Consider the following 21,851-nt stretch of genomic DNA (forward strand, 5'->3'; position numbering starts at 1 on the left):
CCTTATCTTCTGAACTAAACACAAAAAAATCTTGTATATTTTCAGGCAATATTCTGCTTTTTGCCTTGAACATAACCAATAAAGTCTGTAACTCTACTGATGCATCCTGGATAAAATGGCCGGTGCAAGAACATGTGAGGATTTTGAGCTCATTTTCTCAGGATTTTGAACCGGGACAAAAGTTCGGCTGATGTTGTTTAACAAGTACACAAGAGCAGACAAACCCGTGTGTTGAAGAGCGACGCGCCTGTCTTACCAGGATGGTGGTGATGACGTAGGTTCTATTCTGCAGACCGAAGAACTCCTCCTGCACCGGCTTGTAGACGGCCGTGTTCACGTAGCCTCTCTTCTCGTTCCAGAAGCCGATCTGGACACACGGCAGAGTGTGTTACGCGTTGAGACACATTTATGTCCAACTTCAGCCATCAGAGATTCAAGAACTTTGATACGATTTGACATAAAACTGTCAGGCTCAGTCACAAGTTATTTCAAAGAAAAATTGAGCATCTTTTAGGAGACAGATTTGCCAAAAATAGCAACGTTTCACCAGAGTTGTGTTCTCTCCAGAATGAGAATATGACTTCAGCACATGAGAATAATAAAGTCTATCTGATCTTAATCAGAGCCTCTGTTCACTGAGTCAGCTGTTATCTTCCAGCCTGTAATTTCCTGTCTCCACATGACATGTGCTGTTTGGATCAGCTCATCTCAGAGCTGTGTCACTGTTTAAAGGAGCAAAGGTGGGCGGAGACATGCCGCTTTATCAACAAAAACGGAAAAAAATAATTGAGATGTTTAAAGCCTGGGTTACTTAAAGACAGATTGGAAGGTATATGTGCTTTCTTCTTCCATAGTGCAGGATATCATTTCCAAGTGTCTCAGTAAAGTCTGTGATGCAGAAAAGTTCACTGAGGTTGAAGAACAACATCTGCTGCCTTCAAGACCACATCTGCTTAAGGAACGTCCATGAACTCATCAACTTAACCATTTCAGAGGAGGAGATACCTTCACATTCAGCTCACATTACAAAAACCTGGATGAGGAAAAAGGGGGACCAGGGGCCTCATGTACAAAAACCGTGCGTATGCCATTTTCCATGCTCACGGTCGAATGTTCAACCATCATCTTTGCATGGATTTGTGCGTACCGCCCAGTACTCGAATTGAGGGGGGATGAGGGGGGATGGCATCCCTCCTGAAATAAAAACGGTCAAAATCATCCCCCCTGTAAAACTGCCATCTCCCCTTTCCATCCCTTATGTAATTTCATCAATGAATGTGGTTTTACTGCTATTTCAACATTTAGATTCATCACCAGAAAAATTACTTTTGACAATTTTCACCTGTTTCAAGTAAATTTTCACTTGAAATAAGTAGGAAAATCTGCCAGTGGGACAAGATTTATCTTCTCATTACAAGCAAAAAAATCTTGTCCCACTGGCAGATTTTTCTACTTATTTTAAGTGAAAATCTACTTGAAACAGGTGGAAATTGTTGTTTTTTCCAGTGATGAGTCTTGTTTTAAGTGTAATGAGATTTTTTTTAACTAAAATGAGACATTTTAACTAGAAACAAGACAAATATTCTTGTTAAGATTTTGAGTTTTTGCAGTGATCCATTTACTTATCCTGTGAAGGACAGAGTCATATTGATAAGTTCAGAAAACTGTTTTTTATTGTTGTGTTTTGATGTATTTGATGTAATCCCAGTGGATATTTAAAGCTTACAGAAGGCTGCATTTAACTGCTGCTATGTCATTCCTGCAGTATTTCTGCAGGTGTTTTGGTGTAATATTATTTGTAATAAGTACAAATTATCTGTCCCCATATGATAAAATCCACCATCCCCCCTGATTTTTTTTTACAACTTGAGTACTGGTACCGCCACATAAACTCCCACACTATTAAGTAGTGAAACTCACTTTTATGCACCAAAACAAGTTACTGTAGCTCACAGTCGATGATGATGTTTCCTTCTTCGGATGAAGGGTTTTTTCGTGAATATTTATGCTCATTATCAGATTGAGATTGATCTACTTGAAGGAGGAGAGAGGGAGGAACGTCGTGCTGAAGCATCCTCGTTCAGGTTCACGTTGACCGTGATGGAACTGATTTACACGTTCTAACGTGAGGTTCAGGCCTTCCCTGAGGTCCTGACCTACAGAGAGCACACCCAGAACCTGAAATGATTTGAAGCTGACAACAAAAACTATGACATATTTTTGAGTTCATACTTTCTGTAAAAAAAAGAAAAGTCTGTTTATTTTTTTTCCCAAATATGCTCTCCGTTCTCATCTTTCCTCTGATTTTTTTTTCAGGGTTTGTGTGTCTCTGGTCAATCTGCTCAGGTTTGCTCTCCTTCTTCACCTGCGTGTCTACGGCAGCTTATCTTTCCAATCCAAATATAACGATGATGACTTCAGGACTCCTTCTCTGGCTTTTCTGGTTTCATCCTCAGTCCTGGTTGGGGTCCAGACCTGCGTGGGAAGCCTCTGAAACTACAGCGCCAGTGTAATTGTCTTCTTTCTTATGGTGCCAGCTCATTCTGTTGTGCTGTGCAGTCGGCAGGTTTTCATAGCAAGCAAGTGCTGATTTCACTGATTATCTCAACTTTAATCGGAGGACAGGGAGCTAATTACTGGAAGGAGCTGATGCAGAAAAACTGCTGACTTTGAAGAATGACACTCGAAACCAAACTTCTGCTGGAATTCACATCATTTAAGCAAAAGTAAAGAGCGGCTGCACCTTCCTGGGGCCGATGTGGCTGAGCTCCATCACAGTCAGAGTGTAGTTGGTGCGATGTCCTCGCTCATCAAATTGGACGTGGCCCGTCAGCCCCTCCAGACGCACCTGCAGACACACACACAAAGAGACACACAGGTCCACAGCTTCACCTCACTGAGGATCTTTGGTTTGAGCTGCAGAAGACCAGAGGTGGACAGAGTACTCGACCCCAGTACTTGAGTAAGAGTACAAATACTACTGGTCAAAATTTACTCCGTTACAAGTAAAAGTAGCTCAGTCAAAATATTACTTGAGTAAGAGTAGAAAAGTACTTGCTTTTAAAGGTACTTAAGTAAAAGTAAGAGTAAGAGTAAATTTCTTATTTTCCACATCAGTAAATTACTATATTTTTTCTAAATTAATTTAAGGATCTTTTAACTCTTGTTTCGGAGAATTCGATGTTGAGTTGTTGAAAGCAGAGAGGTAGTTCTGCTTTGGCAGACACAATAAACATTTGAAAATAAATGTCTGTGGTTTGTCAGTGCCCTCGTTTTTTACTCGGTCGAACTCAAACATTGAGTTAAGATACGGCCAAGGATTTTGTGAAAGTCCCTGCTCCGAGTCCGGCTCATTATCAGACTCAGACGACTCAGCGGATTGTCTTTCTTCTCCTGACGCAGGCGTAGCCATTGTTGCAGCTATGTCTTGACAAACGCAGGCTACTTTGGCGGTATCGTTTTGAGGAGGCTTGACGTATTTCCGCTTTACGTACATCCCAGTGGAGAGCGTGCACTGTGATAGGTCTCCTCCTTTGACAAAAACAGCTTGTGTCCAATAGGATTTTAGGGAAGAAGAAAAAAGAGCAGACCTGAAAGTAACGAGTACTTTTCAGCCTTCCTAGAAATTTACTCGAGTAAAAGTAAAAATATTTGTTTTTACTTTTTTTACTCAAGTAAGAGTAATAAGTACCAAAGAAATCTAATACTCAAGTAAATTTACTCCGTTACTGTCCACCACTGCAGAAGACTTTACTCAACGTCATCATCACTGTCAGATCATGAGTCCTGTTATCAAAGTTAAACAGAACAGTAGAGGCGGGGCCTGTTTTTTGCCTGATGGCGCGTGTTAGTGTTGGTTTATTTTTGTCGTGAACTGTCAGTGTGTACACAGGTGTGTTATCCAGTTAGTGTGCACGAACCTGCTGCAGGGCTCTCTGTATGTCGATGCCTTGTCCCCAGGGGGCGGGAGGGTTGGCCAGACACTCCCCTGCGTTGCCACGGCGAGAGATGTCAATGCGCTGCTGTCGCAGGTTCTGGAAAGCTGTCGCCATGACGTTGACGCCGTCGTAGGTCAGAGCTCCTGTGTACTGAGACGAGACAGGAAGATTAAAATCAGTCGGACGGCAATAAAAGCACAATACCTAAAAAGGAACCCTGGAGAACAAAATGCAGGTGTTTGACATCCAAGTGTTCAGAGAGGAAGCGACAGTTAACATCACACGTGACCAAAATCAGTGGTAATTCTTCCAGGTTGCGTCAGACGAGACTGGCGCTCGTAGTTATGACGTAATAGATAATCGGCTGTCTGTGTCAGGACAGCAACTGGTGAAGATTTCACCTGGGTTCCAGTTTGAAATGATGGACTAAAGACACCTGAGGACTTCTGAGGACAAAGAATGAATACATCCTCGTGTTTATCTGTAAAACATCATAAACCTCTCTGATCCTACTGGGTCTTCATATGAATGGGAAACACCCTCAGACGACAGGAGCAAAGTGGAAAAGCATCCCATGATTCACCAGCTTGCACATCAACCCTCAACCCATGTGGTCGTGGAGGAGTTCTGATCCATTTCTTGTTTTAGTTGACTGTTGAGGGGTTTTTCTCTGAAAATGTCCATCACAGCATCTCAATCAGGTTCAGGCCTGGACTTTGGTCCATCCCTTCAGGGACTTTACATATTCCAGTTGGGAACATCTGAACTCGTGGAGTTATCATGGTTGTAAAACAGCAGAGCAGACAGGGATGGAGGGCATGAATCCTGCTTCAGCTCAGTGTTTTACATTTACTCCTTCATTTACTCTTACGTAAGTCACTGCAGTGGCGCTTTGGGGGAGTTTTACACCCTAAAACTCTGCAAATGATTTATCAAACAGAGCAGAGGGTTTTGTGGAGGATCCGAGGAGCGTTCAGTCGGCTCCAAGTGAGCAAATTCCAACTCTTTCATGATCAAACTAAGCTTAACTAATGTTACTGACATTGCAGTCCCACAGCTGGATCAGAGTTTGAGAACATTACCAATCAACTCATTTTAAATCTTGCATTTTAACTGTTAATGTAACCAAGCAACCAGTTCTAACCGGTTAAATTGGAAATGTGCAGCAGTCAGATGTCAAGCTATCCTTCAGACACTTGAATGCTGGACAGGGCCTGGTTCTCTCAGCAGGGTGTGTGTGTGTGTGTGTGTGTGTGTGTGTGTGTGTGTGTGTGTGTGTGTGTGTGTGTGTGTGTGTGTGTGTGTGTACCTTGAGCCTCTTGCGGGCCAGTTTGAGGTCTTTGCTGTCAAAGTCCATCCAGTCCTGGTTGATCTTCTCCACAGCTGGCTCAGACCGGTTCACCAGCTGGAAGCCTGTCACGTTCGGTCCCAGCTTCTGAAACTCTGTGACATTCAGGTCCATGAAGCCCTGAGATACACATGCACGCACACACACACACACTGAGTGTCACAACTCACTGGTTCCTTCAGTAGATAGACCTGCACCCGCTGAATAAATTAGAGTCCACCACGGAGAGCAAGAAAAAATATGCAGGTTTAAATAAAAACTTAATCTAGTTTGGGAATGAAACTGGACAGAATGAAATTAATGTCTTGAACTCATTTCATATTTCCATGTGCCAGGCTTAATTCAGCTTATTTCTGTGTTTTCCATGAGTTCATTTCTGCACGTATACCCATCCTGAGGTTGTTGGGCTGCTGTGTAAAACAGGAAGCAATGATTTCCATTTGTCATAAACCCGTATTTTAGTCACAGTAGAATGTGCAAAAAGCACATCAAACTTTAGACATTTTATGAAAAATATAAGCTCCTTAATCAAAGTCATGATTGTGGAGTAGAAATGACTCAGGGATGCGTCCAGAACCACTCTCAACACAGTTGTCCATGAATTGCAGGTTAAAGCTTTGTCACACAATGAGGAAGACTTGTTTGGACATGATCCAGGGAAATCAACATCTTCTCTGGGCCAAAGCTTATTGAAAATGGACAAAGTGGAAAACTGGCAGACAAACTGAAATTGCAATTTGTTTTTGGAAACCATTAAGACTGCATCCTCTGGGCATCAGAGGAGAGGAACCATCTGGGTTTAGAGCCCAGCTGAATCTAAGTGTCTATGGGATGGACAGCTGACACGTCTGCTAATCCTGAAAGATATATACAAGCTTTAAAGCCACATGGACTCCCATCCAATAAACATCTGGAAGTGAGTACCGCATCCATTACTGGATACTGGCTTTGTAACAGAAGAGTCCATGTCCTGAACGGCCTGCCTGCAGTCCAGACGTCAGGAAAACATGAAAAGGAAGAATCAGGGCTGCTCCAGTCCTACATCTGACAATAACAGAACTATATTCTTTTCCCAAACCTCCAGCAGCTCGTCTCCTCAACTCCCAGATATGCACTTCATGGATACAAGAAGTGGGATGCTTGACCTTTACACCAACAAGGACTGTAATGAGGCTCGTTTTAAAAGCATCCACTTTAATATGCAGCTATAACAGCTTCCAGTCTTCAAGAAAGACTTTCCACCAGATTGTTGTGTGTTTCTGTGCAAATGTTGGACCAGAAGGTCTGGCTCACAATCTCCATTCCAGTTAATCAAAATTGTGCTGCGTAAGGTTGAGGTCATGGCTCTACTGGGATTACAGACACTGCATTAGACTGGTTTTAGTCCTTTTTATCTGATAGATTCCATTCATTCATCCATTTATCCATTATCTATACCCGCTTTATCCTTTGCAGGGTCACAGGGGTCTGGTGAAGCCTATCCCAGCTACTTTCAGGCGAGAGGCAGAGATACACCCTGGACAGACTGATAGATTCTAGTTTAACGTAAATAAAGAGTTTTCCTCAAGTACCAGACTTACCCACGGAGTTCTGCAGGAGTCAGTATTTGGACCAGTTCTGATGATACTCAGTTATACCTGTCCATGAACACTAACCAGTTGGACACGCTACAAGCATGTCTTAAAAACACACAGACCTGGATGACTCTAAAGCAGTGGTCGGCAACTGGTGGCCCGCGGGCCAAAATTGGCCCGTCTCCAATAATATCTGCCCCGCCAGATGACATTGAAAATATGATAAATCATTTTTTTTTTAAATTATTATTTACTATCACAAAAACGACAATTTCATTGAGAATTCAAAGCCTTTATATAGAAAAGATAAAATAAAATAAAAGTAGAATCTTCATGATTCCGGACGCACACAATTGTGTATGGTTCCCTGTCACCTGTAGCATAGGGGGGCCTTAATTAGAGGTGCACACAAATATTCAGGAGTAACGTAGGCACAGACTCCCGACAAAACTCCTGAAGCTGTTGAAATGGTAAGATGTATTTGTTGTGGTTTAAACTGTGAAAAATACAACTGATAACTTACCTTGAGTTTTGCTGTTGGTCTTTTAAATGGTAAAACGTCCATTATATGGGTAAAAATATGTCGGAAAATCTGCCTGATTTGCATATCCTCTCACTCGCTTCAAGAGACACAGAGAGCTGCTGCTCCGTCCCCTGTGCTACTGTTCATAGGTGCGTCATGGGTTTTTCATGTGTTTAATGTCGTTCTGTGTATTTTAAAGAAGGACTGCATTTGTTAGTAGCTTGGCAGAAAATAATATTATTATCACCAAGTTACTTATAAGCGGTTTCATAACGCAGCCACAGAGTAGCGCTAAAGCAGTAATAACACACTAATAACAGTCTGTAGCAAATTCAAGTTACTTTATTTAAACTAATGACTTTCTTAAATTACTTTTTTGTACAAGATATAATAGTATAATAATACTAGTAGCCTATAGATAAAGGGAAAAAAGTTTTGTTTAGTAGAAAAAAAAACATGTTTCGCCTGATTGATGTGATGTTCTGGCCCACCATTCAGTTGCTCCGAAAAAATTTGGCCCGAGGCCAAACTTACTTGCCGACCCCTGCTCTAAAGGTTCTCCAGATAAATTCTGATCAAATTGAAGTTGTTGTATTTGGACCTGAGTACTTCAGGGATATGTTGTCCAGCCATGTAGTTACTTTATGGTACTACCTTGGCTTTTAGTACCAGTATTTCTGACCAAAATCTATCACCTTTGAGATGACATTTGTCGTAATTTGGCGCTATACAAATGAAGCTCAATTGAATTGAACCAAATTGTGCAGGCCAGTCCTTTCACACCAAACTTCTCAAACCAGATGGTTCTAGTCGCTGCTTTGTGTGATGAAACTCAGTCATGTTGGAATAGAAAAGGACCTTCACCGACCTGCTGATGCAAAGCTGGAAGCGGAGCATTGTCCTTAATGTCCCGGTCTGCTGAAGCATGAAGACTGTCCTTCACTTGAGATAAGAGTTCTAAACTAAACCCTGAAAACCAGCCCATACCATGATCCCTCCTCCATTCCTGGAACAATGCAGTCAGACCGGTAACGCTCTTCCAGCGTCTTCCAAACCCAGACTCAACATCTGACTGATTCATCACTCCGCAGAAGATCTGTGCACTGCTCCACAGTGTCTTTATTCCATCTGACACTTGTACTGTACATGGTGATGTGAGGCCTTCAGGCAGCTGCTTGGCCATGAAAACCCAAACCCTGAAGTTTTTGTCCACGTAGATGTTACACAGTTACCATTGTTGTGTTGGAGACATGCTGCTTCCATCATGGTCATAATTACCTCATTTAATTACTACGTTTCACACGTTCTGTCATGAATAAATCATAAAGGATGTATCCCAGGTTTTTGGAAGCGTCAGTAAAGAGATCGTGTTCAACTCAAGTCTTCCAGTTTGGTGAGTGTGTCAAACATCTGTGAGGACGACACCAGGAAAGTGAGTTTTACTCACCAGATTGGCCAGGATGTAGTGGTAGTTCTTCAAGTTTCTCTTCTGAGCAGCAATCTGCACGAGACAGTCAGAATAAATGATATGCTAATTACATTTTCAGATGTTTTTAACCGAGATAAAAAACATCCATCGCACACTCATCTGTGTGTGTGTGTGTGTGTGTGTGTGTGTGTGTGTGTGTGTGTGTGTGTGTGTGTGTGTGTGTGTGTGTGTGTGTGTGTGTGTGTGTGTGTGTGTGTGTGTGTGTGTGTGTGTGTCCTCTCAAACAGTTACTAATTGGAAGATTCAGTTCCTCTTTGAGGATTTAATTGCTCGTCATCGCCATCAGTAAGAGATGAAAAGAGGGTGTCCTCACATTTATGAGTCAACTGACAAGAAGGGAAACGGAAACAGAGCAAGAGAACAGGAGAGGAGAAGGACATGATTGAGAGAAAAGAAGGAGATAACCCTTATTTAGAGGAGGAAGAGGAGGCGGAGGAAAGGAGAAAGGGGGAAGGGGAGGAGGAGGAAGCAGGTGTTGGCTGCCGTTTCCCTCTCAGGTCCAGCTCGTAATGAGCATCAGTCGGTGAATGTTCACTAACACAGCGGCTCTGTAACGCTGATCGCATCTGGAAGAGGAAGCTGTTAGAATGTCCCTCCTCTTCTTCTCCTCCTCCATGCAACATTTCTTTCTCCACCGCTGCCTGCAGTCTGGATTTCATCAGACCAAAACTTCAATGCAACAATGATTTGTCTCTGATTCATGCAAACAGCTTCCGTCCATTGTAACTTTGCAGAGGCCAAAACAAGGAGCAGCAACACCTCATGTGGTCCCAGAAGGGGATCGTGACCTGACGTCCACACCGACAGCAGGAGGTAGGTGTGGGGGACGCACATTCAAACCGGAAGATGAACTTCCAACATCCTTTTGTTTTAACCGATGCTGTCATGCCGATTGGAAACATGCTGCAGAGGCTCAGAGAAGAGGCCGAGGGGTTCAAACTCGGACCGGATCTCCACTGCAGACTCAAACTTCAGCCGGAGGGACACAGATCTTCACGCTCACCCTGCCAACGTGTCCCTGCTGTCACAGAGCTGATTAAACGGTTGCTCCAAGTGCCCGAGCGGACGGTTGCAGATATCTGAAAAGGGTTCATCATCTGACGACAACGTTGAGCAAACGTCTCATGCAGTCAGGACTGCAGCGTCTTAGAACGGGAGTGAGAGTAGATGAGGGTAGTTTACGTGGCGACTCTGTCCTGGCGGCAGACTTGCAACTCCAGTCCAAGTCTGAATTGAGCTCCTATTTTAAGGACTTGTGACTTGTACATCAACTGAATTCAGACTTCAAGGACGAGTTCTAAGGTTGTTTTTTTTTTTTTTTTGATTCGCCGTTTGGCATCATATACTATCTTTCTGCATGATGCTCACTGCCACGTGTCGGGTCACTGTCCCAGCTGGAGAACACGTCTCTAGGACCGTCCGCTTCACTTTTATTCATGGGTATCAGTCACGTGACATTTTTTGTTGTCAGCGCCATCTTGAGGACCGACCGGGGACCTTCACGTCGCGCCGCCAATATGACGTCTCACCTAATAACTCACTTAACTCCCGAAGAACAGCAACGGTATCTACAGAAAACTGACACTTTAGGTTTCGATCCGTATATAATATCTAATCAATTACTGACTCCACTCCAGTCTGCCAAAAACCTGCCAGATTTGTCGTTTGCGGACATACATATCTACCTGGTCCACAATCCTTCTCCATACACCGGCAAAGCTCTCAAAGCTTTTAAAAGTACCGAAGCTTACCGCTACTTCACATCAGGCTGTGAAATTAGAAAAATTAGAATATGGTGTAAAAGTTAATTTATTTCAATAATTAGACTTACAAGGTGAAACTAATATATTACATAGTCTCATTACATGCAAAGCAAGATATATTAAGCCTTTATCTGTTATCATTTTGATGATTGAATTGTTTAATGATTTTATAAAATATTCAAATTTTTTGAGATTTTTTATTTGGGCTTTTCATAAACTGTGAGCCATAATCATCAAAAATATAATAAATAAAGGCTTGGAATATATCACTTTGCATGCAGTGGGAAATAATATATCTAATATATTTGTTTTCACCTTAGTTGAATTTACTGAAACGAATGAAATGACATGACATTAATAAATAACAGAGCGAACCAACACATGTTGCTGTCTTTAATATATCCTCTCCTTTATTTTGTTTATTACTGTTAGTTCGTTGTTCCTGTGTGTGACAGACGTGCATGGGACAATTGTGAAATACAGAATAAACTGCGTTCCGTTTTGGTTCAATACGGAATGCAACTTTTAATTCCCGTAACAATTCTGTATTTCAAGGGATGGGTGGCGAGCCTGGTTATTTACCCGAAACAAAGTGCTCACTGCAAAGTCTGGAGTGCTCTGTAGGAGTCCAGTGGTCCCTCCTGATAGCAGCAAACCATTTCTCTCGACGCTCAGTGTTTTTGGGGACATTATAAAAGTTCAATCCCCGTTTTTTTAGACATATTGTTGTTGCATCCCACGGCACAACAGATAGACGGCATGTTGGAAGTCGGTCCTCAAGATGGCGCTGCGAGTACTGTGTGACGTCACATGATATCGATGAATTGATTTCTATCGTCGGTTTAGAAAGTTCCTTGCTAATCTGTAAAAGACGAGGGGGGATGTAAGGTTTAATTACACTTCTATATTTTACTGCCCTTCACTTGTTTAGTGTTATGTAACAGGAATTTGGAGGGTTCATTTTTTTTACTGATGCAGTAAAAGTTTAATGTGACTGTATATATCCAGAGTGTAACTACACGATTCATTAACCCATCGCCTCGGTTCATCGTCATGCAGGTCAGCCCGAGGGCCACCTGAGACCTTCTTTAGCCAAAACGCAACTAAATGAAGCAGAAGAGTTGAGGGGAACACCACCTGATCATTTCACCAGAACAAAAGTGAGCAGCTGAAACAGCTTCACAGTTTCACAGATCACAACACCTGATACTCTGCTCGCCGCCAGCCAGATGGAGTTCAGTGCAAAGTTTCCCAAAAGACAGCTGGTTTCTGAACAGAGATCACGCAGAGCCGCTTCTGGCCCTCCCTTTAAAATAAATGTGTCCCGTCTCTCGTGTCTCCTGCTGCCACCTTGTCTCTCACCTCTCTGGTTCTTCCTGCTCACTCTTATAATAGTCCAAATCATCTGTTTCACTGTAAAATCATCTCACGATCCATTTAATCCATTTAATCTTTGCATGCGCTCACGCTCTCTGTTTCTTCTGATGCCAGAAGATGATCAGTGAATTTGAAAATGCTGAACTCGTTCGCTCCACAGTTTCAGCTGTTTACAGGGTGCAGCTGAAACAATAACACGTGAGAGATGCGCTGAGATGTGCTGGAATGCTGATGAGCCACTTTCAGAATAAAGGCCACTAGACCACGAGAGCCACAGAAATCTTACACAGTACTGCAGAGGTGGGTAGTAACGAGTTACATTTACTCTGTTACATTTACTTGAGTAAGTTTTGGGAAATTTTATACTTTTAGGAGTAGTTTTGAATGACTATACTTTTTACTTTTACTTGAGTAGATTTGTGAAGGAGAAACTCAGTACGTGCACATGCAGCGATTCAAACTGGTTGGAGATCATTTGCACACATCGTACTGACTTTTAAACTGCATGTGAACACCTTAAGTCAGTCAAGTAATCTGATCAGACTGGATTCATCAACCCGCTTGCAGCACCTAGATAAGCCAGTCGCAACCGCCTTGTTAATGCCATGTGTACGGAGACATGGATATTACAGTCTGCGCATGCTCGAGAATTTCCCCCGGGTGGGGTTTTCCCCCGGGTGGGGTTTTCCCCCGGAAGTGAAAGGAGACGACGTAACGCTGCTCAGTAGTAGCTCCCTGGGGTGTCGTGTGACTGCTTCAGGGGTGTCGTCAAAATATTTCCTATTCTGACATTTCATATATAAATACTGTATTTTCGCGACCATACGGGCGCCGTGTGAAAAGGCATAGCCTCAGCCTTGTGTCATATTTCTGTATTTAAAACACACACGGCGCACCGACCGAAACGGCACACACACAAGAACACACACACAAGCACAGGAGTGTGCGTATTTAAAAATACAGCGGGAGCAAAACTTTGTTTGATTGTAGGCTACTTTATTTCAGTTTTTACATTAATCAAACCCATTAAGTCTCATCCTCTGTTTCTGCATTAAAGAGCTCCGCTAAATCAGCTGTGCCAGTCCGAATTCCTCGCTGTCAGAGTCACGTTCCGTGCCGTGCGGTGCCTCGGAAATGCACGCTTTTGCAAAAGCTCGCAAAATAATCCCAGCAGACACGTTAGCCCACGCATCAACAATCAATCTGCAAACTGTGGCATAAAAAAAACAAAATATGCCGTACCCTACGCCGTAGGCTGCGTCTATTTAACGCGGACCTAATGCCGCGTTCCATTTATCCTCGGAAGTGGGGATTTCCCAGTCCCCAGTCGGAATTTTCAACTGGAACGCCCCTCGAAGTGGGGTTTCCCACTGGGAAAGTGGGAGAGTCTTCACCACCTCCGAGTTACCATTCCAAGATGGCTGCCATTCCCAGTTCCCACTTCCGATTTCCGAGGTAAATGGAACGCGGCATAAACTCCGAGGCCGGCAGACAGAAATCTCTAAATTTCGGAGCAAATTTCTTAACAGGCGTAGCTACAACTGTTTGATTTCATCTATTAAACCAACATCTTCCTAAATGATTTATTTCAGCCGGCGTGATTCTCAACAGAGCAGCGTCCCAGAGAGAGTTTCTCTCCCGGGGCTGACGCAGCAGCTTGTTGCTCCCCGGGGGCGGCGGCTCTTCTCATCTCCGAAAACATCGGGTCAAATTTCTTAACAGGCGTTATTTGGATAAACTGAGCCCCGGTTGCGGATCTTAAGGTTACCTTTATACCTGAAAAAATATTAAAACTTAATAAAGTGCCATATTAACAGCGCTACAGCTGAAATTAAAACAGCTTTTGGCTCTCTGCTTCCTGATCAGGTTAGGGATGAAAACGAGGGGGAGTAGGAGAAATGGGACAGGCACCTGGGCCAAGTGCCCTAGATCTCAAGTGCCCTAAAATCTCCCCCTTCTTATTTAGGGGTTAGGGAGGAAAAGTGCGAGTGGAGAAAAGAAGGGCGAGTGAAGGAGAATTGGGATTGGCCCTTAGAATGCACTTTTTCTTGTTGTTAAGCGGAGGTCAACCGGAAGTGGCTCTTTGTTGAAATGGTTACCATGGTTACCTCGGGTACAGCGCCACCTAGCGTCACGGAGTCAGCCATGCTCTGGTTACAGTGGTTTATTCAATCTGATTCAGTCTGATCTCAGAACAGCATGTGTAATCAGACAAGTTGATCCAATCTTCTGCATGTCATTATCTGATCAGATCTCCAACCACCTTGAATCGCTGCATGTGCACGTACTGACTGTTACTCTTACTCCGCTACATTAGGCTACGTTGAGCTGTTACTTTTCTTTTATCCCTTTTATCCTCGTACGCGTCAATCTCATGACATCACTGGGTGATTCTTTGGGGAAAATGTTTGTTTTTGCATGTTTTGTCACATTTACACAGACTCAAACACACACAGAGTTTCTATGAGTTCATGTTTGTTCTAGTTCTGCCTGGTTAAAAAAGAAAAGTACAAAGGCTTGAAATTTTACGCTACTTGTGCTTAATTTATTTTTTTATTCTGTTATTATTTTACTATTTATTAAAGTACTTGAATTTACTTTAAGCTTATTTTAATTTAAGCTATTTTTTATTAATTCTAATTTATTTTATTATCTTATTGATTTAATTTGCCTGAAGATGATTATTTTGTACTTTTGTCTGTTTGAATGGTTGTGTTAAAAAAATAAATCAGACGTTACTCAACAGTTACTCAGTACTTGAGTAGTTTTTTCACCAAGTACTTTTTTACTTTTACTCAAGTCATTATTTGGAGGACTACTTTTTACTTCTACTTGAGTCATATTATTCTGAAGTAACAGTACTTTTACTTGAGTACAATTTTTGGCTACTCTACCAACCTCTGCAGTACTGTGACATCACAGACCCAGGTTAGAGTATCCTTCTTAGATCATTCCATCTCCATACGACTTTAAATAATGTTCCATTTCTGCTTCACTTCGAAAGCAAGTACAAAGCAGTGTGACAGATTTATAAAGAGGCCCCTCCTGCTGATGGAGCATCAGACAAACAGACAAACTCCTCCCCTCACATCCAGCTGTTGTTGAAGACGCTTTTGCACTTTACAGTATATCTGTGCTAAATAGTCAGAAGCATCCACTCATCATGCTTCTTCCTGTTCATCATCACAGGACAGGTCTGCTGGAGCATCGCCCCGCTGTCCTCAGGAGAAAGAGAAGGTCATGACCCGAATACCACAATAGCTCCTCAACAGTTCAGACCTCAAGATATTGTGGCAATTTTTTGACAAAAACTGATAAGGCATAAAGCCTGATAAGAGACATAGTTCCCATTATTTTTCACCCATGTGACAAACATCAGCTCTGCATCAGGATCATTTCAAGTATTTGGAAATGTGAATAAGATATGTGTCAACATCACCAGATTGGATATTCCTATGTGATATCTGTGGTCCAAAACAGCACTCAGGTCCCAGAAGCCTATTTGTTTTGACTGTTATAACCAGGGCTGCACATAAGTGGGCCGCCAGAGCACATGCGCCGTCAAAATCCACAGTGCGCTGTCAATCTAGTGCTGCGAAGCGCTTTTGCGTACTAGCTGGGGCTCATATTATTGGTTGTGGCCAGACCAGAATACTAATATTAAAAAATCTATTGCAAGAGCTTTTCCCCAGAACTGCCACTCAAAGTTGGTACTGGCCAATCACAGCGCGTCCTTACTCCCCCTCCATGCTCGCTGCGGCGGTGGTTTGGAGCGGCTTTACTGAACAAACCCTGACACGTCTCGTCAAAATGTCCAAGAAGCAAGCGCCATTAAGTAATTATTTTGGCGTTCCACCACCACCAACTACAAAGAGACGCCAAACTGAACCACTACCCGAATCGAACAGAAAACGTGTGTTCGCCGAGAAGTGGCTGCATGATGTTACGCGGCGACGCGCACCGTACGTTCGCGTTCCCGCGTATCCTACCCCGTAAGCTCTGCGTTGGTGCAACGCGAGACCATAAATCAGCCAGTGTCCGTCACTGCGTCCAGCAGTTACCTGCACCAGCAAGACGCTGCTCTCTGATTATGGCTCAAAGTTTATGAAATCTTTTACACCATATTCTTCACCTGAAGCAATATTCTACACCTTGGCTGATGTGGACATACATAGCATAGGAGGATATTTCAGCTGCTATATGGTTGGCTGTCTGTACAGTCATGCAAGTTCAATGCTATTAAAGAACAAATTTTTTCTTATAAAATAAACACATTTTTATGCAGTTTAGAAGTTTTGGGGCTTTTTTTTGGCTCCTGCACTGCTGAAATCAGGGCGTCCTTTATTTCAATTTCTGAAAGTTGGCAACCCTAGGTGCAAAATATGCCGTGAGCATCCCAATCTGGCCGATAAAAACTGTAACTTTTATACTGACTCTACAGACTAACACGCACCATAATTTGTTAATTCATCTTTATAAGTGAATAAATATTGTTTTGCCTATAACTTATTCCTGCATCCCTCTTCACCGCGTTTTTGGAGGCCCAAGTCACATATCCAGGGGCTCATCTGAGCACCAGACCAAAACAATTATGTGCAGCCCTGGTTATAACGCTTGTATTAATCACCAAAATCAATCAGAGACATCAGACACCGTCTGGAAAGCAAACCTCTAAAGTCAACCTGATTAGTATCTATTGAGCACTTCCACATGCATTGATGGCCCGGACAGGACCTTTTATGAGGACTGTTTCATACACGCGGGTACCAATCTTAGTGCAGTATCATGTTAACGCTCTGTAATCGCCTTTGCTGAAAACCAGCTGTTAATCAACAGACATAACATTATAGGCACCGAGGGTTAGAAAGAAACACACCGCTCCTTCCAGCGGGACTCCTTTTAAATGTTTTCTTGCTCTATTCTCACTTTGTTGAGAAAAAAAAGATCCACAACGAAACCTGACAATCAACCCAGAGCAGGCTTCTTAAAGTCACCTCAGGAAAATTTCACCGACGCGTAACAGAAACCCCTTCCTGTTGAGAGCAGCACAGATGTTCTCGCTGAGCTCTCAAGCAGCTTCCCAGAAGTGAAGAGACTTGAGACAAACATCTCTGCTGTTGTCATGTGCGGACACCTGACAGGAGACAGTGTTCCTTTCAGAAGCAGTTTGAGAGCGTGGCCGTTTGTTAAGATGCTTCTGTCAAACTGGCTTTAACGGTCTCTTTACAGCTGCCACCAACAGCTTCCCAGAAGCCTTTGCACACTCCCGCTGAGGCTAAAATCAAGTTGGAAAAAGCTGCATATTGTACAGAAACCTCCAATCAGGATGCTGCAGCATTTTTTACACCTTAATCATTCTCAGAAGAAACTCATCTCATGTATTGCACAGCGCCTAATTAATCTCTGTCTGCCATCTGGTTATCACATCATGCGCTGCCTTATCTGCTGCATATTTAACTCTATTCTTGTGATACTCTCAGCTGATCAGGGCCGCGTCATTCTGGTCACGCTCGTCAGGAGACTCAAGGAATTACAACAGAGGTACAGAAAAATGTGTACCAGGACTTAATAAAATATATTAAATATATAAATATAATAAAATCATTTCACCTAACATATCAAATAGAGAACTCCTTTATGTTATTAGAGTTTATGATTGTTTGAAGTGATTGTCAGACAAGTAATTTTGCTGGAAAATAATGTTTAATTTCACATTTTAACAACTTGTCATGGGCAACTTTGAGGAAGCTTGAATGTTACTGGCGTGGTTGCTGGTCTCTCTGTTCTTCTTTAGTTTCAGTGCATGTTGTTAGGATGGGAATACCAACAGAGCGGTCCGGTTGAAGTCCTGCTTGTGTTCTTTTGCATATCAATTCAATCACATCCTTGTGTTGATATTACAAGGCTCTAATGGCGCTTTTCCACTAGCACCTACTCAGCCCGACTCGCCTCGGGACGGCTCGTCTCGCCTCGTCTCGCCTCTCCCCGCTTTGTCCTCGTTTGTTTTTCCACAGCCAGGTGAGAAGTGGGCGGGTTGGGGTGAAGCTGCTGTGACGTACTCGATTGCGCAACCCCTTTGTTTGTGTCGGCGCTGATGAGAGAATCAGCTGGAGCCGCGAGTGGCTTAGAGTAAAACAGGGCGCCTGTGGATCTGATCGTTCCTTATCGCCCGTCTACATCCCTTTTTTAATTCTCTCCTCAGCCACCAGGTTTATGAACATCTGCACCTCAGAGTTGGATCACCAAACAGACGTTTGCGCTGTATAATAAAATCGCTGCCAGTCGTTCTCGCGCTGACTCCCGCTTCCTGATTCAAACGTCTGACGGCCCCGGCCCCCGACCAATCAGTGGCGTGGAGGGTGGTGACGTCAGATCCAGGGCTGACTCGGCACGCTTAGAACCTCGGCAGAATGGTTACAGAAAAAGTATCTGCTTGGCACGGCTCCACCCGCCTCAGCCCGTAGTGGAAAAGCGCAAGACGGGGGCGTGGCGGGTAGAACCGAGCTGAGTAGATACTAGTGGAAAAGGGCCATAAGAGAGCCTTAAAATCCAAGCCTACTAGTTAGGACAACTAGATACTTCCTGGCTGGTCTCCTCTGGGTGTGGGAGCTATCTGGAAACGGTGATGGTTCATACATTGATTAAAGACTTTAAAACAAAAAAGCCTAATTAAGGGCGCATTAATGTTGACTAATCTGTTCTAAACCCCAGTTTTCAGAACCTTTCCGTCCACAAACACCAACATGATCACATATATGAGTGAAAAGAAAGCCTTAGGTACATATTTACTCCTGAACATGCTGACATTTATAGTTTTATTAAATCCAGTCTAGCTGCATAAAACCAGTTTATATGAAAAGGTAGCAGCTTAAAATTATTAATTTATTTTATAGGTTGTCATAAACGTATCATTATTATTTCTTATAAAGCATTTAGTTCACACAGCTGTTTTCAGTCAAATCTGTTTGGAAACATTCAATATGGACTTTTTACACAAAAACAGAGACGTGAACAAAATCTGGTTTTACCGGCCTCCAAATTAATTAGTCAAAGATTCAAGAAACAGTTTCATAAGAGGTGCTTGATTTGATTACATTTCTGCACATCTGAAAGTTCAAAGAATCCTGCAACAAACCTTCACAGAGGACAGGAACCAAAACCAGAGGGTGCCAGAGGCTGCATGCAACCACGGTTTTTGTTTTTCAAATTTTATTCCACTGCAAAGTGAGATGAACTCAGCGGGCACCTTACCAGGTTGAGGATGAAGTTCAGACGTTCCAGCTCGCAGTCGATGATGATCTGGAAGTCTTTCTTGTAGTCGAGGTCTGCCAGCAGCTTGACGAAGGCCGCCTCTGTCAGGCTGTCCAGGTTCACGGAGGTGACGTACCAGCTCCGCTCCGCTGCCGTGTCCAGGATCCTCTGGAGAACCGTCAGACCTGAGGCACACCAAATATCAACCACGTCACCACTTTCAAAGGAAACGTGATTCAGAAGATTTCATTCCTGCTGCAGAGACTTTGAGCTGCAGCTAGGATCCCTACGATACAATAAGCTGACATGTTCGACCAAACAGGTGCAAAACTAAAGTCAGTTATTATATTGCAAAGATGCTGTCACAGACTGATTAACTGCAGGTTTCAGTGAACTTTTGCTGCTGGCTCCTTCAGCTGATCCAGACTTGCCATTTCAAACAAGGATCATATCAAATCTATCATGGGGATCGCTATCAGCTATGCAGAAGTGGTTAATTATCAGTTATTAGTGTAGGTTCAAGTTTTCAGTAACTTCGCTTATGTAGTAGTAGTAGTAGTAGTAGTAGTAGTAGTAGTAGAGTTTATTTCGAATATGAATCATAAAAAAAGAAAGAAAATAAGACAATCGTCTTAACATGAGACATAACAAAGTACATATTTGAAAGGGAGTGAGAAGAAGTAAAACTTATAAACTCTCACCCCCTCTCCTTAAATATGACTAGCTAACACATGCGAAACATAACATTATGCAAACATAATAAAAAAAAATATATATAAATAAAAATAAATAAAAATAAAAAAACTAAAATCAAAACAAGACAATAAAAACATTGTAGCAACATAAGCTACTGACTAGTGTAAGAAAATAAGGATAAAAATAGATAAATACAAAATAAACACTGTATCATTGCACCCAAGCATTTTGCTCATCCCTGTACCTCTGAAAAATAATATCTTTGTATTTTATTTTAAACGGTTTAATATTTGGACATTGCTTTAATTCCATTGAAAACTTGTTCCATAGCCTCACCCCGCTGACTGAAACACAAAAACCTTTCCTGTTTGTGCGTATTAATGTGACATTAAAATTACTTTTGCCCCTTAAACCATATCTTCCCTCATGAATACTAAATAATTTCTGTATATTTGTTGGTAACAGATCATTTTTTGCTTTGAACATTATTTGCGCTGTTTGATAGCCCACAATATCCATAAATTTTAGTATTTTGGACTTCAGGAATAATGGGTTTGTGTGTTCCTTGTAGTCAGCATTGTGGATTATTCTTATTGCTCTTTTTTGCATTATGGTTAATGGCTGTAGAGATGTTTGCATATGGACAATGACATTCTGATTTCTGGATAATACCAAGCTCCTCCCCCTCCCTATGAAACAAACTCTTCCACGCCTCCCCGCAACTCTCCTATTTTGATTGTGTCAGCACAAGAATGAACCCTCCCCCAGCTGTGATTGGCTGGAGAAATGTCAGTCATGCACATTCGTGCATCCAGGACTCCGGTTATCGTGAGATGTTTTTCTCAGTCCAGAGAGGGGAGCACTAAGATAATCCCGTCTACATGTAATAAAATCATGGATCAATGTCGTGTTGACTCCAGACAGAGAAACTGCCGTCCTCTGGAAATGTTTTCCAGTTTTAGTTTCAGTTTTGATCTGAAACATATTCGGTGTGCCAGCATCGGTTACGGAGGATGAGAATGATGAATCGGCTACAGTCTTTCCTAAATCCTGCTGCATCACCTGTATGTGCAGCAGGTTTGGACAATTCTGTGCTGCTGTCTTTTTCCAGCTTATCTGAAATTGTCCTGCAGATGCAGCCGCCTGTCCCTTAGACATAATCGAATGTGTGTAATACCGTTGGGTATTACTTGTGTATTGTTAATCTGATAGATTCTTTGCTGATATTTGGTTGTATTCCAGCTGTTTTCAAACATCTGTGGTTCAGCAACTCATCAAATAATGTTGAACCTTTCTGACTTCAATCTGATTTTTAAGCTCCTTTTTCCTTCTAAACTCTTAGAAAAGCTAGTTTTTAATCAATTACACTCATACCTTGACTTTAACGGTTTGAGAAGTTCCAGTCAGACTTTAAGCTGCCATGCAGCACAGAAGCAGATCTAGGAAGAGTTTTAAATAACCTGCTTTGAACTCTTCTTACCATTACTTACCATCTTGTGCTCAGGCTTCTGCTCTCAAATAACGTGAGCCCCCTGTACAGGGGGCTCTGGTGATCAACAGGTTTTAACTGTTGATTGATGTAGCCTTGCGGTCCTGCTGCTGTCGGACTCCTGCTGTTCACTCAGTACACCACAACATTACTCCACCACACCTTGAATTGTGTGTTGGTATGAAATGGTTGCAGATTTATCTGTTGAATTAAACTGATGTATGCTTCAGCCGTGTCCCCATTTAGTTATGGGTTTACTTAAGGCTGTATATTTGGCCCTGTTCCCTTCAAAACCCGAAGAAAGATGTTCCCAGATCCAGACAAGCATCTAGGATGTTCCCAGCCAGAGGTGTTGGAGCATTTTTTGGTGTCGTCAGACTCCAGAACAGTTTATTTTCCATCA

General features: G+C 42.5%; 1 protein-coding gene across 3 annotated transcripts in view; it reads right to left on the reverse strand.

The window, feature by feature from the left end:
• LOC133459986 (glutamate receptor 1-like) overlaps positions 1–21,851 on the reverse strand; it is a 123,843-nt gene that overhangs the window by 43,732 nt on the left and 58,260 nt on the right. For all 3 annotated transcript variants that reach the window (XR_009784080.1, XM_061740442.1, XM_061740441.1), the window contains exons 4-9: positions 19,264–19,448; positions 8,831–8,884; positions 5,248–5,406; positions 3,921–4,088; positions 2,744–2,848; positions 257–367 (exon numbers count right to left, since the gene is read on the reverse strand). Coding sequence is in view for 2 of the 3 variants with exons in the window: in XM_061740442.1 (XP_061596426.1) it covers positions 257–367; positions 2,744–2,848; positions 3,921–4,088; positions 5,248–5,406; positions 8,831–8,884; positions 19,264–19,448 (782 nt within the window). In the remaining variant the exon portion in view is untranslated. The remainder of the gene's footprint in view (positions 1–256; positions 368–2,743; positions 2,849–3,920; positions 4,089–5,247; positions 5,407–8,830; positions 8,885–19,263; positions 19,449–21,851) is intronic.

The sequence above is a fragment of the Cololabis saira genome, chromosome 14 (genome assembly GCF_033807715.1).
Source record: "Cololabis saira isolate AMF1-May2022 chromosome 14, fColSai1.1, whole genome shotgun sequence".
Classification (NCBI taxonomy): domain Eukaryota; kingdom Metazoa; phylum Chordata; class Actinopteri; order Beloniformes; family Belonidae; genus Cololabis; species Cololabis saira.